We start from the raw sequence: 17,724 nt of genomic DNA, 5'->3' as shown, positions 1-17,724 counted from the left end.
ATAATCGTTGCATCGTTGAAAGGCTCATAATTTTTTCATAAAAAAGACGTCATAGCAGATACAGAAACCCCAGATTGGGCATTTTAAATCTAGCATACCGTATTAGAATCTAACAAAAAGTCTGTTTCCGCTCCGAATCATCGATATTGGTCAGAGGATCGAGGACTGGAAGGGACGCTGTATTTTCAATCACTTATTTATTACACTTCCATGAACCTCATCAATAACTAGCATTTCGCTTCCGACTTGAAATATATTAAAGTTCAGTTCAACTCGTATCAAGCGATTCTACGATGAATTCACAACATTCCGGCGGCTTTTTGCACTTTGCGCTCATAATCGCGTGTTGTGTGCTCATAATTTAGCACTTTAATATAAATTTTAATTAAGCGATTTTATAATAGTTGCTAGAAAATATCCATAAATAGAAATGATTGATTCATTTAATGAATTCTAACTTCGTCGGTGAGCATTTACTATATTAAGTATTAATACAAAAAAAATAATCTACAATAATATTATATTGCCCCACTTAAATTATGGTGCAACAATATTATATATGTAATAAATTAGATAACACGATGTTGGAAAAATTACAAAATAGAGCAATGAGAGTAGTTTTAAATAAAAATAGATTTACTATTTGTAGAAGTATGATTGAAAAATTGAAATGCTTGGATATTCAAGAAATATTAAAGATGAATGTTTTAGTATTTATGTATAAGTTATCAGAGTATTTTAATAAGTATTTAATAAAAAAAAAATGTATATAAATTTAATATTAGAAATAGAGATTTAATAATAAGAAAATGAGTACGGCCAGGGGAATATTGTACGGAGGTGTGAATTTGTATAATAATATTCCTTAAAGCTATAATTATATTCAATTAACGTTCGCCTTTATCATATTAGTAACGCACGCCTCCGCTAGATGCGCCGGCGCTGCGATATTTAGAATCGTTGCGAATAGAAAAAACTTCTTGTATTATATGTAATTCTAATAATGTTGTGAACCGTCATTGTCGAGGTATATTATTTTTAGACCTATACTGATTTTGCTTAAAATTATTTAAATTATTTTTCGGAACAATGGGTTTCGGAACATCCACAAATCGTGAGGTTTCGTTAATTCGCCTATACCTTGATCTGTATAGTGTCAGCTATGAGGAGCTGGTCCGATTCAAATCAGCTAATTTTAGTATTTTAACCCTTTCACAGCGGATGGCTTTTATAAAAGTCATTATGAAAATCTCCAATACACATTGGGCATAAACATTTGAGCTTAATAATATGGTTATTTAGTATAATTTAACGCTGTAAATCACTTAAAATAATAAGAAAAAACGAAACACAGATGTATGTGTATATTTACATATTAACTAATATGTTTTCATTTTTTAAATTTCTCAAGCAATACAATGAAATAATAAGTTATGCTTCATGTGGACACACATTTACTGTCGATTGTTATAAGACGCACATAATGTTATTTCACGCCATACAATTTAAAATGTTCAGTTTCATGAATGAGCCTTGAGTAAAATCTATAGGTAAAATCTGGGTCGTGACTCTGAAAGGTTAAGAAGAAGAATACCTATTTTAAATGCCTCAAATGTATTGTTACTGTCTACATAGCTGACGAGAGATGGGCTCTCAAACTTGCGAAAGTGAAAATTTTAATATTTAGTAAATATACTTAAAATAATATTTTCACAATTTATGACAATTTTAAGTCCCTTAAGTGCTAATTATGTTTATAAATATATTTATTTATTTTAAATTTTCCGTTGCAATATGAAAGGCGTTAGCCCAATGTGTTACAATGGGGTAAACACAATAAAAAAAAATACTAAATAAGTAATGAGATAATAGACTAAAATCAACTTTTAAATTCATGACACAATTATTTTATTTTATAGTTTTTAAATGACGCTACATATATGTGTTTTAGATAAGTTTTAGATAGGCCATGATTAAAACATTAATCTCTTAAGTAAATTTAAGACATTTTATGGAGTATTGTTATGAATAATTCAATACTAGAATAGAATTGAAGCTGCCTAAAGTGAAAGTTAAGTAGCTTAGAATAAAAAATAATAATAGAAATCCTCGCTTTTAAATGTTCAATTTATTTACATAATAGAGCTACCAACCTTTAGGGTTAATTTGTGTTTTGAAATCCCTTTTCAGATAATTCAGGAACTTCTTTGGCCATCTTTTTGTCAATTGAGTAAAAATAAATGAGCTAAAATCAATTTTTAAATTAAGCCACGTATTATCATCATATAAATGTAGGAATTGTTCGTTTTATAAAAAAATAAAGCTCGTTACTGAATTTATACTAAATAGTTATAATTTAAATATTTTTATAAGTATCTATCTATTTTTATAATGATATTTATGAAAAGAGCAGCATTAACATAGAAATTTACTACATAATGTCCTGTAAAAATCATATGTTTAGAGTGAGTGCCTTTAGCGAGAGAAAGATGAGTGTAATAAGTATTACATTTTTTTATTGATCTTTATCTTAGACACTTCTATTTATTGTAAATATATACTTTGAACTAAGTGACTCTAGAACCACCGCCTAAAACTGAACCAAATATTTCTTGAATATTTTACAAATGTATATATATTTCCGTATTTTTTTAGATGCGAACTTAGTGGATCGTTCTGTACTTAGTGGATCTCATGCGTGTATGTGTGCATATATTTACATACATGTACAGACGTGCGTGCCTGTGGTAGACTTCTGTAAATGGCGTTCAAGTTGAAAAACAGACCAGTCGCTGATGTGATCGGTGAGCGCTTCGTCGTCCGCTACGATTACTCACAGAAGACCAAATACTCACTCCAAATCGACCGTTGAACGGCATTGTTTGTGTGAATATTTCATCTCGTCAATTCGACTTTGGTTCGCAGTGATCTTCTTAAAAAAACTGCGTATTTAATTCGCATTCCGCTGGTTTAATGCCATTTATCGCGTGTTGTAGTTGTGATCTCGTTGTGGAAGACTGCTGAAGATCTGAAGATGAACGAGATCGATTTGTTGAAGGCTAGGGCCATAGTGGCCAATTCTAGAGAGAGCTCCCCAGGAGGGTCTCCGACTCCCTTGAGGAAGACTCCGATGATTCAGCTGCAGGACAAGTTGAAGACTTTCAGGTTAGTGATCGTTTATATATATTAAATTTGCAACAATAAGCTTATATGTGTATGTATATTCAGTATATTCTAAAAACTGAACCAATGGTTATAATACTTCAAAGCTTCCCAAACTTTTTAGCAACGCTAAATTATAGAACGATAATCCACCGCGACTCGTGTACAACATGATCATTAACTACACACGTACACTTTGAAGTCGTGTGCTATAAATGTAATTTAATTAAATTAAATTAAGGAATGATGCCGCGCAGCGGAAATATTTTGAGTATTTTATTTTAAACTATCCTTTTCCGTAGAACAACTTGTTATATTTATTTCATACTGTGCTTCAATCCTTTAATATGTTTTGCTAATAAGGCGATAATTTCTTTAAAGAAAATACTGATGCTTAATATCACTACAAATGTTATTGTCTTAAGAAAGTTTAAGTGATTTTTTATTAAAAATTGCAATTATAGTTTAGAGTCTATTTAATTAAAATAAAATAAAGCGATTGATTAAATTTGGTGTACATACAATAGCTAGTAATGTTTGGAACGAATTTAATAAATCCGTATCCGCGTTTGTTTTATGCGGTTTTGCATATAAATTAAATAACTAAAAATAAATTAACCGCGAACGAAATATTAAACTGATAAATATAAAATATTAAAGCGCCTTGAAGCAACAAATACAAAAACGTAGCACAAACTTAACAAAAATTGGCGATGCATACCTGTTTATGATAATAAAAAACGCTCCTTTCTAATGTTTCTGTGAATTTCGGTCATAGTAGATATGACCGATGTTTTTCAAAGGCGTAAAACATTTTTTGTTGTTGTGGAGATGCGTTTCATTGTCTCGCATTTCGAAACAAAATAAAAGCGCGTAAAGGATCATACATTTTGGAGAGGCATTAGTCACTCGAATATATTGAGAGAAAAAATGACTACCTGTGTTGCTTAAGTATGCAAATTGTTTCATTCTAAGATTTTTTCAAATTTCATTTAATATAGTATAAACGAATATTTTACGAAAAACCCTAATAGGCAGTAACAAGAATTTCCTTGGTTTTTTATTCAAAAGTCAAAGCGAAAAATTTTGCGATTTTTTACAAAACTTGATTTACATAAACAAATTGGCTCATATGATAAATATGCAAAATATGAATCACTAGACTAACCATAATTTCTCGAAAAAAATCTAATTTTTATTCAAAGCTAATAATTTATTTAACGAAAATGTGCAGATTTTTTCAATAAATATATTTTTACTTATAGATTGATGCCTTTCTCACTTAGAAAAAAAACTTTTTTACTTGAAAAAATTAAAACAATACCCAACAACGTTTTTTTTTTTTACTTAAACGATAATACCGTGCCGTTAACCTTTGCCATCCTGTGATGTACACCGAGTGTACATCACAGGATGGCAAAGATTAGGTTAAAATTTATCCGATTCCGATACCAAAAAAAGTTCAGATATTTCGGATTCCTATTAATCGTCCCATCACTAATTTCTACTCAGCTATTTAGTTGAAAGGCAAAGTGATAAACTTAGACATTTTAAAAATCGATTCGCGACCCACAGTTTGTAAAAATCTGCTCTAGTATATTGTGCATAAACAAGTACATTTTTTGTGTAGTTAATAATTGGCTGGAGCTAGAGGTTAATTAACAAGTAACAAAAATAGTTTCATAAATTATATATATTTTTTATATTACATACTATAGTTATAATAAAAAATATTATTAGTCTCAATTTACGAAAATTTTTTGCTAAATTTTGATATTTTATTTGATTTAAATAGCTGTTTATTAGTTGAGATTGAAAAATTGAACCATGCACGATCACTCAAACCTTTCAAGATTTATTTAAAAGATTAAAACAAGATCTAAAAGTTATTGACTTACAAGATTTTTACAAAAAAATCAAAACAATGTTTATTCGTTGATTGGGTATTGATTAGGGTTTACAATTATTCATTGTTTTCATCTATTCGAATATTGAATAAAAAATGGATGAAGTATTCGAATATACTCGTATTTTTTTTCTCGGTTTTTACCGATATATTTTTATATAACCAATTAGTGCAAAATATTGTCTGTGAAATAGTATTTAATTAAAAAATATTTATCGGTTAATAATAATTATTTACTTCAATAATCGTTAAACTTTTTGAATTTTATAAAATATTCTGTGCAAATTACTGATCAGTGAGGGAAAAAGAAAATGCTTAATTTATTTTTACATTATTTTTGATCAAGGGCAGCTTCTTGAAATTATCAGAATTAAGATCAGCTACGATTGAGTTAATTCAGAAAAATTGAATACAATTTGATTGTATTTTTGTGCATAAAATAGCTATCTAATCTATTCTTGAGATAAGCGTTCAACGATAATAACTGGTGGCCCTTTCTAGCATTTTGTTTCGTTCAGCGAACGAATTCTACTAATTTCGGTCATAGTAGATACCACCGGTAAACATTCTATTCACGTGTTTTTCGAATACGTAAAAGCATTTTGTTAAAAAGAAGCGTTTCGAAACAAAATAAAAGCACATAAAGAACCATTCATTTTGGTGCTGCACTAGTTTAATTGTAACTCATATTAAAAAAACGCGAAAAATGATATATCTTGAAATATACCATATCTTGAAAAAATGTAGTTGAACATGTGTAATTGTTGCATATCTAAGCTGCATAAATTAGGGATTTTCTGGCGTTATATCAGCAGATACTCAACAGTTTAGTTTATGGCATTTAAATTTAACAATAAAACTGAGAGTTTTTATTTAGTATAATATATCAAACCTTTCTTGAAATCTCCTACGGTAACTACGAGACTTTTAATTAAAGACTTCAGACCCTTTTCTACGATTCTTTCTCTGCAATATTAAACAATAATAGTGGATAAAATATATGACAAATATTCGAGCAGATTATATATTTTTAAATTATTTTGTGTATAGGTAAAAACTATTAAATTTCTTCAGTAACTAATTATTAACAGAAAGTCTAGTAATCTAGTATGTAAAGTAGGTAATTTGAAATACAACACGCCATATTTGATTGATAGGAGATATGGATATCGATACAATTTCAGCTGAAATATTCCATAATCGTGCCTTATCTCTGGTGAAATTTCACGCTCTCGGTTCTAGACACATTGGAGAAAAATAGCAGCAGCCAGCCAACCTTGGACAGACTGCTCGAATAATTACGAATAAATTACCCGGCTCGAATGTCTTTTTGACACTCACATTGTAATATCATTCATAAGTTCGGCACCGACCTCGAGACCCCGAGCTTTTTTCTTCTCTCTCTCTATAAGCCGAAAAAAGGAGGTCAAGGGTGAAGCAGCAACAGCCGGCTGCTCTGATCATCGCACTTTCCGCATTTGGGTTCGTTTTGAACATCGAAAGAGCAGTACTTTGTATTGTCAGAGAACCGGTTAGCAAAGTTTCCAAGGCGTCCTGGGCGAATCGGATCAATGGAAGGGTGTTCAAAAGTTAGACCTAAAAGGTTAAATATTGCCATTTTTGAATACAAGAAACGTTGATTTTTTAATTTTATTATATACTTGTTTGTTAATATAAAATATAATAAACTTCTTGTTATTCACTCTATTGACAAATTTGATTAACTTTCATACGCCAAATTAGCGTATGTTTTGCATAACAGGTACCTTATGTCATTATAAATACCCGTTGTAAAAGCCACCAATTTTATGTTGTTATTTTGCGTGACGTTGATGAATGCTGTTTCAAGGAGTGTCTGAAGTCTTCGAAGAAACTCAACTTCCAGGTTCAAATTTCATCGTGGAATGTTTTAAGTTCTTCTGAATAAAATATCGGTAACTCTAGCTTCCAGATTTATTGATAAACTTATCGACACCTACTATTACTTTACAACTGCTGTGTTATTATTACTTGACGTACCCCACTTTGGAGACCACTGCTCTGAATTACAGACATCGAGATGGACCTGTGAAGCGGGAGCTCCTGCGAGTGGAGTCGGTCTCCTCATGGTTGAAGTTGGAGTGCCCTTGAAGTACTGTTGCCTTGAACTCCGAAGTGGATGTTTAAGTATGACAACCAATAGTGTCAGAGAAAATCTCTGAGAGAAAGTCCTCAGACGAAGTGTCTGAATGGTAGCGATTTTTAGCTGCTGGGTTCATATGAGATTTTTTTATCCGCCCCTTTTCGGTGAAACGGCCAATTATAGAAAAATGACGAGTTTTGCCCGCTAGAGCAGAATAGAAACGATCGTTTTGAATGCACGCGTCATATCTTCTCAATGTGACGGATATTTTAATCCTTACTAATTTATACCGTCTACTTTGAGACCTTAGGTGTAAAAGGTTTCTTACAGTGGTGTCCTATTTTTACACGTAAACCCATTTTTTAAACGATTAAAACGCTTTATCACAAACCAAACTCACCATTTTTTATGATTTAATAGCATTAATTAAACCCTCTGTGGAGGCCTATTTATTCATTCATTATGGCTTGGCGGCACTCTGCTTACACTGACGTGATAGCGGCGGAGGGCAGCACATTTTGGTGGACCGCGACGGGAAGACAACGGCCCGTGGTACATCGTCCACTGTTCACTCGCATATATTTTAATAACAAACAATATTATGTTTGTTATTGAGATTATGCCTGCTCGATGTCCAGAATTTAGAGTTCAACCCGCTTTGCAGACGACTTGATCCTTCGGATGCAGACACGGATATCAATTAAAAACAAAAATAACATCTATGACACTATAAAATTTTAAATGTAAATAATAAATATATCTGTATTTATCATATTTTTTACTATAATAGGGTCATTTTATAGTTATACGGTTATTGAGGAATGCGCTAGTGCCATTGATCTTTTGGAGGGCGTAGATTTAAGATCTAGTCTCTGCGACTCATCTCTATAGGCTGCAATCTCTAGGAAGTGTCTAAGCCAAGGGTGGCCAATCTAAATGATCTTACGGGCCACTTTGGAAATGCATCATAACTCCGCAGGCCACATATACAATTATATATTCCCATATTATATTTAGATACACGTTAGACTTTTTTTGGAGTGAAAAATTGTCTATAGTGTATTGGCCATTATAAAATAAATATATTTTGTAAAAGTGTGATGAATCTTGCGGGCCGAAAAAATGTTCAAGGCGGGCCGCGGCTTGGCCACTCCTGGTCTAAGCTGTGAATGCCTGACACTGACATGGAAAGGGTTTGAGAAATCCAAATTTCGGAGATTTGAATGATTTTCTATCGATGAGTCATCTTTTATCCTGCTGCGGCATTGGCACTTTTGATGGTGAAGATTGATCGTAATTTTTTATCTTGTATTAATTTATATGATTATCTTCATCTTGGAAAAGTTTATTATATTTCTAACTATTTAATACTTTTATAACAACGAAGGAGCTCTAAGGCCAATATATTATATAATATAAACATATTAATTTTTAACAAGACATGCGGGAATGATGTATCTATGATAATATAATTGAAGTGTAGATATATATTATATGTAATTTAATGTCATGGCCAATATCATATTTTTTATAAATAGCATACAATAGAGAATAATGTACAATTATAGTTGATAAGCAGTTAAAATTTAATGTGTAAGAGACCTTAGATTTTTTTATATATTTAATAAAAAAACATAAAAATTATCTATGCATATATATTGTATATTATATTTTTGTAATGTGTGCAAAAACATTTTTAAATATCGTAATATTTACTCCTAGATATATAATCAATGCATTTAATAGTCAATTTACAAAATAAACTACACCAAAATTTCAAATTAAAATAAAAATCGTTCATATATAATATTTTATAAAATATAATACAATATTTCATTATATATGTACATACATAAATAAGATACATAAATATTACATGTATTATTTCTTTGAATAAAGTGGCCTCAAAAAAATCAATTCTTATCTTATGAAGTGTTTAATGTTTATCCAAAAAAATGCTTTAAGCCACATGGAAATGGATTCACAAGATCATAAGATTTAAATTATCTGTGGCTTTAACGGTTCATGATATATAAGCTTTATATTTTTGAGTCACCTTGCGAATGAGGTAAATCTATTCTTGTTTTTCATTGTAAACAAAATCTATTCCTTTGTGCCTGTTGCTAAAGTGTAGCTTCATATTGGCCAGATGTATAAAACCTTTATTGCAAACGGAGCAATGGTGAGGTTTCTCACCCGTATGCCACATCTCATGTCTCTGAAGAGTGTACTTCTTATCGAAGGTCGACTCGCAATATTTACACTTAAATGGTCGTTCTCCAGTGTGCGTCATCAAATGCACTTTCAAAGCTGAAGAATTTGTGTAACCTTTATTGCAAACGGGACACTGATGAGGCTTATCTCCAGTGTGTAGCATCTCGTGTCTTTGTAATCTATACTTCTGAGGAAACTTTGCACAGCAAAACTTGCATTTATAAGGCTTCTCTCCAGTATGTTTCATCAAATGCGTTTTCATAGCCGATATGCCTATGTATCCTTTATCGCAAATCGGACAATGATGCAGAGTCCTCGGAGTGTGTGAAGTCCTCTCGTGCCGCTTTAAAGTATCCTTATCAAAAAAAATAGCATCACAGAGCTTGCATCCATGCGGCACATCGTCGGAATGTGATTTGAGATGTTCTTCCATTAATTCTAAATCGTCGAAACTATAGTCACAGTTGGCGCAACGATAAGCTTTTTCTTCTTCGGCATGCTTCTTCATATGTAAATCGAACGATGCTAGATCTATGCAGCCCTTCTTGCAAATATCACAATTGTATTTCTCGTCCTGATGCATCGTTTCGTGTCGTTTCAAAGTATACTTTTGAGCGAATCTCGTATTGCATATGCCACACTCGTAAGGCTTCTCTCCTGTGTGCATCAATAAATGCCGCTTCATTATAAATAGTTCTCCGAATCCTTTATTACAAACGGGACATCTATGAGGATAGTTTCCGGTATGCGACATCTCATGAAACTTTCGTCTTTGGTTAAGTATAAATCTAGCATCGCAATATCTACATTTGTACTGTTTATCACCCGTGTGAGTTTTGACGTGACGGCCCAAATATTTCTTAGAAGAGAAACTCTTCTTGCAGAAGTCGCATTGGTAAATCTTATCAATGTTCTGTAAATATTCATAGAAAAAATCATTATTATATAATAGATAATATAAGAATTAAATAAGTTTACCATTCCACTCGATTCGCCGTTCATCGAATCAAATTTTAAGTCACCGATGGACTTGATGTGTAGGTTTCGGCTGAATCTGCAAAAAATAATAGTAAAATACTTGAGGTGCAATGTCTAATCTTTAAATCTCTGATGTTTGCTATATAAAATATTCTCAATGTCAGTGATCTTTCGAGAAATTCTTCAAAGACATAGTCGAAATAATTTAATATTGAATTGTTTATACAATTTCAATAATGAACTTTTTAATGCAAGATACAAGTTTGGTTATATTTATCTTGGAATTACAGTTGGTTCAGTAACTCTTAAATTAAAAAGTCAGTATTATTATTAATATATGGTCTGTATAACAGTTTAATAGCTGCAATTAGAACTCTATTGACCATTTGTCAAAAAGTTACTGACCGTTTATGATAAATAACCACATTTTTTTTTTAAAACTGAACAACGAAATTGTTGTCTAGTTATGAATCGTCAGTATTTTTTTGATAAATAATCAGTAAAGCACCGATTGTGCTATTGACTGATCATAGCAGCAATACTAAAACAAATTAATCCTTTGATAAATATTGACTATTTATTAAAACTATACTCTATTTTTTTATAAAAAATATTTTCAAAATCACATATAATTCTTCGAAAAATTCTTAGCTCATTTCTTTACTGACTAAGTATTTTTAATAAAAAAATTAAATATTGAAAATTTTGATTCTCAATCTTTTTCTTTTTATCTTCATTCCTTTTTCAAATTAAATGGTTAAATATAAGTAACAAATTAATGGTTAGTTTTTATAAGTATAAACGATCAGTAATATTATTTATAAAAAAAGCGATCGGTATATAAGTAATTCATAAGAAAAATTCAAAGTTTATATATTCAATTATTAAATAAAAATATTGGAAACACATATTTTCATTGTTTTTATTTTAACAAACTATTTATTATTGGTTAATTTAAAAAATACTTAAGTCAGTAATTTTGATTGATTTTGTTCAGTAATTTGTTGCCTAAAATAGAACTGAACATCTAATATAATTGAGAAAAAAATTAAATAATGTTTTTTTGTTAAATAAAATAATAATTATAAAGAAATAATATATATTATTAATCTAAGTTTTTTTTATACCATGTACTGATTCTAATCACCTCAAAATATAAAATCAAAAACAGATCAATTAACATTAAATATATGTATTTATTAAGTCAGTATTTTTTTTATTTTGGTAAAAAATTTAAATATTGATAATTAAATTTATTGCCTACAAAAAACTGACAGTTTATTATAATATAAAACATATTAATATAATATAATTAGGGCAAACAAATTAAATCAGTACTTTTAAAAGAATGAGCAGTCATGTTATTAATATATGGTCAGGTAATAAAATGGTGACCGTATATGACAAAGCTGACCATTTGTTTGTTTGATTAACTATCAGTAAAGCTTCGATTGTCATTAACAGAAAATAATTTATTTTTTCATTACATTTATAATTAAATTCATTTTATAAAAAAATATTCCGAGAACAAGCGTTTTCCATATGATTTTAACACAACAAACGACGTAAAAAACATACAACAACTAACCATTATATTATTAATATTACTGAACCAATAAATACAAGCCTATAAAATTCGCTTCATCTATAATCAATGATAAAATTGACAATATTGAAAAAAATTATATCAATATATTATCTACATTATTGACTGTAGTGACTTTTTTTATAATATTTTGTATTCAAATCTTTGTGTTAAAATATGCTCTAGAATATTTAGGAACTGGTATTTCAATTTTATTTTTACTACATTTTTTCATTGCTTTTTTGGCAATGTTGCCTTTTAGGATATGTTACAAAAATTTTCAATATCTGAAATAAAATAAAACTATAATACAAAATTATTTTTATTTAATTAAAAAAGCATAACAATTCGTTTTCAAACATTAAAATCATATATTCATAAATTCATTCATATTTTATATACTTCACAATTTTTATAAATAATCAGTAAAAAAATAAGCAAGTTAGCTTTGTTAAGGAACTTCGCTTAGATCCTCTTCTTAACCATTTCAATGCTGAGCCTTTAGGGATTACTATTTAAATATCGAGGTATTACATAATAAATATATATATATATGTTTGAAAAAAATATTTTCCTTTGAAGCAAATACCCTCCATTAAAAACGTATCTGATTCTTACTTCAATGATGACGTCAAATCTGCCAAAACTGATGTATTGAGTTTCGGCAACCAAAGGGTCAATCATTATTAAATGCTCCACAATTATAATCATATGATTCTGCATATGTTTATTTGAAAATGGACAATTTTCTCTAATGAAAGATTCAATGCATTTGTGTTGAGCCAAAACTAGTCATTCTCATTCCTTCAATCATCCTGATAAGTTATTATTTGAGAATCAGTACTTTGCATAGAGGCATAGGTTTTCACGCTGCAGATCCCATATATACTTATTGCAAATCTTCTAATTTAGACGAGAGCTAGAAGTAAGATTTTTGTATTAAACCAAACGATCGAATACGAACACAGAACTATTATTATAAATATTTTAGTGATATTTATTTTATAAAAATAAATAAATAAAATACTTACCAAATTTTTTGACATATTTCCTACACAATATATATTTTTCAGAACACGTAAACTTATAAGATGTACGTTCGTTTTCAATCGATTGGGATATTAACGTGTAAATGGTCAGAAAAAAATCTAAAAGATATTAAGACTGATCCATTTTTAATAAAAAAAATCAGTCTTGTGTATAAAAATGTAATTTATTGATTCATTATTAAAATATACACTACAGATATTAAACAAAAACCTGACCGAAAAATATACGAAAGGGCTTAAATTATAAAAAATAATACAAAACAAATAAATTACACTGAACAACAAATTTTATTAGTGTAATCGAAATATTTTTAATTTAGAAAAAAACAGCCAAAGGGTACAAAACTTGCTGTCCAGCGTTATTTAAGGCTCTCTTGATTCACAAACCTCATATTGTCGACAGGCGGCAAAAGACCCAAATGCCTGCTTATGTGAATCCTGAGACAATTCTTCGAAAAGAATCCCACACTACAAATTTCACACTCAAACTGCTTCTCCCATTTAACCTCGGGCATATGATACTGCAAAAAATAACTAACGTCAAAACTGCAACTTTTACATTACATAAATAATATAATAAAAATATGCACTTTTAAGAATGGTTTCTTCATAGTCTTTCCGCACAGTTCGCAATCGACTTTATTACTCAGCTGATGAACGTTTTTAATGTGACGTGAAAAAGTACTGTTGGTCTTGAACCGTTTGCCACAAACGTTGCACGTAAACTTATTGGTCTCATCTGATATTTGATCAGTCTCTTTTTTGACTATAGAAGCCTCTCCGAGCTTAATTTCTGGTACTTTTCTTCTTTTGCTCAGTATCGTTTTAGGCGGAGGCATTATCAAAGAATCGTGATTGTTATCAAGTTCTTTGGATTCGTCGTAGTTGATCCTATCGCGTGAAAACTTATCATTATAATCACAATCGTTAATGAAGTCGATGATGTCGTCTAACCTCGCCAAACATACGCCGCAAATGTATTTAGGAAGATTATCATTGCAATCCATCTAGAACAGAAATAAAAATAGATTTGATACTAAGTATTCGCTTTTTACATCAAATGTTATATTTTAAAATTTAATGGTTCGTTATACTTTGATCGAATGTTGGTATTCTAACAGAGAATGATAATATATATCTCTAGACTTGAAATAAAATAGCTCCGTAAAAATCGAATCCTCTCAGTGGTTGCAAATGCCACAAGAGCGCCGGTGTACACATTTAATCAAATATTAAATACACTATTATTTTATAATTATGATTTTTAAAAATCTCTGTTGAAATAAAATATGTAACTGTCATATTTTAATAAATTTTGCATGTTCAGGAACGTCATTGGGGGGGGGGGGGGAAGAGGTGGCAGGTGGAGGCATATGGCTAGAAAAATGCACTTAATTTATTAAAATATAATGAATGAAATTGTAATATTAAAATAAATTGCTCCCCACTCCTAAAAATCTGAAATGACATTCCTGATTTTAAACCAGAAATTTTCAGGTTATACCTCAAATAAAACAGTCTCGATTCTATTCCGAAAATATTTTTTTAAATATATTATTTCAGTGAAATCATATCAGAATACATTTTCAATATTTATCAGTGAAAATATATTTTATCTAGCAGCTGCTAGTAAATTATATGATTTAAACTTTTTCATATGTAATAATATATACATCTACATTTATTTACATGCAATGTATAAATGTTACAGTGAAGTTATATTATATTTTTACTAGTGAAGTCCAAATACATTTTCACCAAGAGATATGTATTTCTACTAGCGAAAATATAATTTAACCTAACCTAACAAAAATTCTAATTCTAAAACATTTCAACTATGCCAACTCATCTTTCATTGAAAAATAAGCAGAATCGCATATTGCTTCATTGTTTGTTTGCACTTTAAAAATATGATCGCTATGCTTACCAACATTAATAGGAGGGCGCAAAAACAATTATCACTTCTCAGAAGGCAAAAATTCGCAAAAAAATTCTAGATAACCGAGCGATTCTACCGTTGAATTTGGGCAAAAAAAGTTATTGCATTTAATGAAATACTATGAATTGGAATGAAATAGAAATATTAAAAAATGAACACTGCCTGGCCAACTTTTGCCCCCCTTGAAAAAATTTGAAATGAAGTCCCTGGTCATGTTCTATTTTTATTGATATTATCAACTAGATTTAAATTAACCCATGAACATATTTTACAAATTATTATATTAATTATAAATTTATTTCAATACCCTTATATTACAACAAGCTTCAATTTTTTCAGCTACTAAATTATCGCAGTATATTTTTACATCAATATCGTTCTTTAGACAAAGTCGACACTTTTCTTCTTCTTTTACTAATATATTATTAGGAGCTGCTGGTAACTGGAAAAAACCAAAATATATTATATTCTATTTAAAAAAAATCTGTGTGATTTTGATTGTAATAAAACTTACAAAACGAATATCTGAATACAACGGTTTGTCTTTTAACCGTTCCATAACGCAACTTTCATCCTTCGGCTCCCGTTTTACGATAGGCACTTCAAACCCGTACTTGATTTCTTCTTCCGATTCGTCTCTTTTTTCCTCTTTGACCTCAATGTATTGTTTTCGTTCGGCCCTATTCGCCGTACATTCTCGCAGGATTCTATCATTTTTCTCAGTTTTAATTCTATACTCGATTATACTACTTAGCTTATCGTAACACAAGTTGCAAATGTTCTTTTCGAGTTTATCGCCGGCTTCCACCTGGAAACGTCACATGTGAATAACTTACTCGTTTATGTTTAATCTTTAAAGGGGATAGTTACCCGGATTTTGCAACAGGATTGAATGTTTTTGGCGATGGTGGGATCACAGAATATTTTGTTTTCGATTAAAAGTCGTAAACAGAGGCGACATTTCTCTCCATCCATGTCAAGCGAGAGCGATAAAGGAGCGCATTTGCGCAATTGCGAATGACATATGACCTGATGTCAGTGCAGTATGCGGTTGAGCGATTAGCCCCCACTAGACGTCAGTTGGCTTAGCACTAGTGATGTTCCACGATAACCGCCCGGCGTGCTTAGTAACGCACCGCTTTGTAACAATTGAAACGTGTATATTTTTTAAATTATACTTTAAAACAAGATACACTAAAATTATAATAATATTTTTATCTATTTATTTATAACATTAAAGTTTTTTTCTCGGTACCTAATAAAAAAAACAATTTCAGTAACGTTGTAATTAACCCATTGCCGCTTGCAAAAAAATTCATACAACATACACGCACAGAGCTGTTTTTAATGATTTAAAAAATAAAATTTTTACACATAAACTTATCCTGTTGCTTCATAAAATATAATAAACATATCAATTTATATCTATTTTTTTTTTAATTCATAAATGTGTCAAACTTTCTGTGTAAATTGTAAAAAGATAAGAATTTATTCGCGCGTAAATCGACGGTAGCGCCATGGTGGCGAGAATTGAAAACACCGATAATTCGTTTAAAATATTTATTTTTAATATATTTACAAATGTTTTTAAGCATACCTCAAGAGATGTCGTTAAATAAAGGTTTTAATATTCCGTTCAAACAATTTTCAACATTAGAATATATGAAACAACTGTGATATAAGTTTTAAAAGTTGATGACGGCTAGGTCCGTCATGCACGCCTGGGGTCACCCGTAACGTCCCGTCGCCAAACATGTATTGCGTAATAGCACCACCGTCCAGGATCGATGAGGGGTGTTTAATGCTAACTCAACCACAGTCGTTAGCCTCCGAAAACCCCGCAAGGAACGGGTCCTTTTAATAGAGTACCTCGGACTGCTAGCTCGAGAGTGTCCCTTTTCCTCAAGGGATGAGTTTTCACCCAAGAGGAGTCCGACTGTTCTCCCACACTGTAAATGACGGGTCTCCAGCGAGCCCTATGAGTCCAACTCTTATGGGCGGGCACCCAGCTTGTGACGGACGGATGAGCGAGGTCCACTCCCCGTAGTACTACATATTTATCAGAGTTTCATTAGTATTTCCCTCGAGTGCACGAGGAGACATGCTCTTATTAGCTGGTCTGCATTGTTTTGCACGGCATGCATTGCGTATCATCCTTGCTACAACACCACCTCTGATATTCGAGGGATGTATATGTTGCTTCAGTCGCAACCTTGGCTCTCTGCTCCCCTAAAGGCCGAGCCTTTTGGCCCTGCTTGCGTTACTCTGCTGTACTTTGTTCGTCATTACGTATGACGGCCAGCCCAAGAGTTCACTCCCCTTCAAGGGTTTGGGTTTTACCCTCAAGAAGTATCCCTCGCTCTCCCACACTATTATCGGCGAACTCCAGCGTGTGGTCGACTGACGCCGGCCCCAGCAGAATTGTGACAGTGTGGAACAAATTTGTGACATGGGGTGGGATGGGGGAAAGGGTAAAATTTCACGAATATCCTGTGACGTCATTTATAAATGCCGCCTAACATTTACTTTAAAATATTTCAAGCAATGTTGCTAAAAAAATGCTTGGTGGGCTTACATGCAAATGTGTGCACACAATCAGAGACCATTAAGAATTAGAAAACAGTTGCAGTATTATTTATAATTGTTATATCTTAGAATATGAAAATGCTTGTACAGTGCATGAGGTAGCACCAGCCGTTGCAAGTCCGCCAAAAGAATGTGTCCCTGTCACGTCAGTGCTACCAGAGTGCCGCCAAGTTTTGGCCATAA

At 31.2% G+C, this 17,724-nt stretch overlaps 2 protein-coding genes across 4 annotated transcripts in view; one reads left to right on the top strand and one right to left on the bottom strand.

Annotated features, from left to right (window-relative positions):
- The first annotated feature begins 2,778 nt into the window (after positions 1-2,778).
- The window catches only part of LOC148229227 (NAD kinase-like), a 44,218-nt gene continuing 29,272 nt past the window's right edge, over positions 2,779-17,724 (top strand). For both annotated transcript variants that reach the window (XM_088198518.1, XM_088198519.1), the window contains exons 1-2: positions 2,779-2,917; positions 2,997-3,165. In XM_088198518.1, coding sequence (XP_088054644.1) covers positions 3,035-3,165 — 131 coding nt within the window. In that variant the 5' untranslated portion in view covers positions 2,779-2,917; positions 2,997-3,034. The remainder of the gene's footprint in view (positions 2,918-2,996; positions 3,166-17,724) is intronic.
- On the bottom strand, positions 8,993-16,099 carry LOC148229228 (uncharacterized). Of its 2 annotated transcripts, XM_088198467.1 has the most exons (7): positions 15,826-16,055; positions 15,470-15,763; positions 15,263-15,397; positions 13,607-14,023; positions 13,404-13,537; positions 10,383-10,458; positions 8,993-10,317 (listed from the first exon to the last, which is right to left on the bottom strand). In XM_088198467.1, the coding sequence occupies exons 1-7, from the start codon at positions 15,928-15,930 to the stop codon at positions 9,265-9,267; spliced, it is 2,214 nt and encodes a 737-aa protein (XP_088054593.1). In that variant the 5' UTR covers positions 15,931-16,055; the 3' UTR covers positions 8,993-9,264. The 2 variants fall into 2 exon arrangements, with proteins under 2 accessions (XP_088054593.1, XP_088054594.1); XM_088198468.1 differs by lacking the exons at positions 8,993-10,317; positions 10,383-10,458 and adding an exon at positions 12,274-12,886 and having other exon boundaries at positions 15,826-16,099.

This window comes from Plectrocnemia conspersa, unplaced genomic scaffold, assembly GCF_051122295.1.
Source record: "Plectrocnemia conspersa isolate PC_06_02 unplaced genomic scaffold, ASM5112229v1 ptg000011l, whole genome shotgun sequence".
NCBI lineage: Eukaryota > Metazoa > Arthropoda > Insecta > Trichoptera > Polycentropodidae > Plectrocnemia > Plectrocnemia conspersa.
Note: the sequence above shows the minus strand (reverse complement) of the source record. Positions and strands in the feature narration are given on the sequence as shown.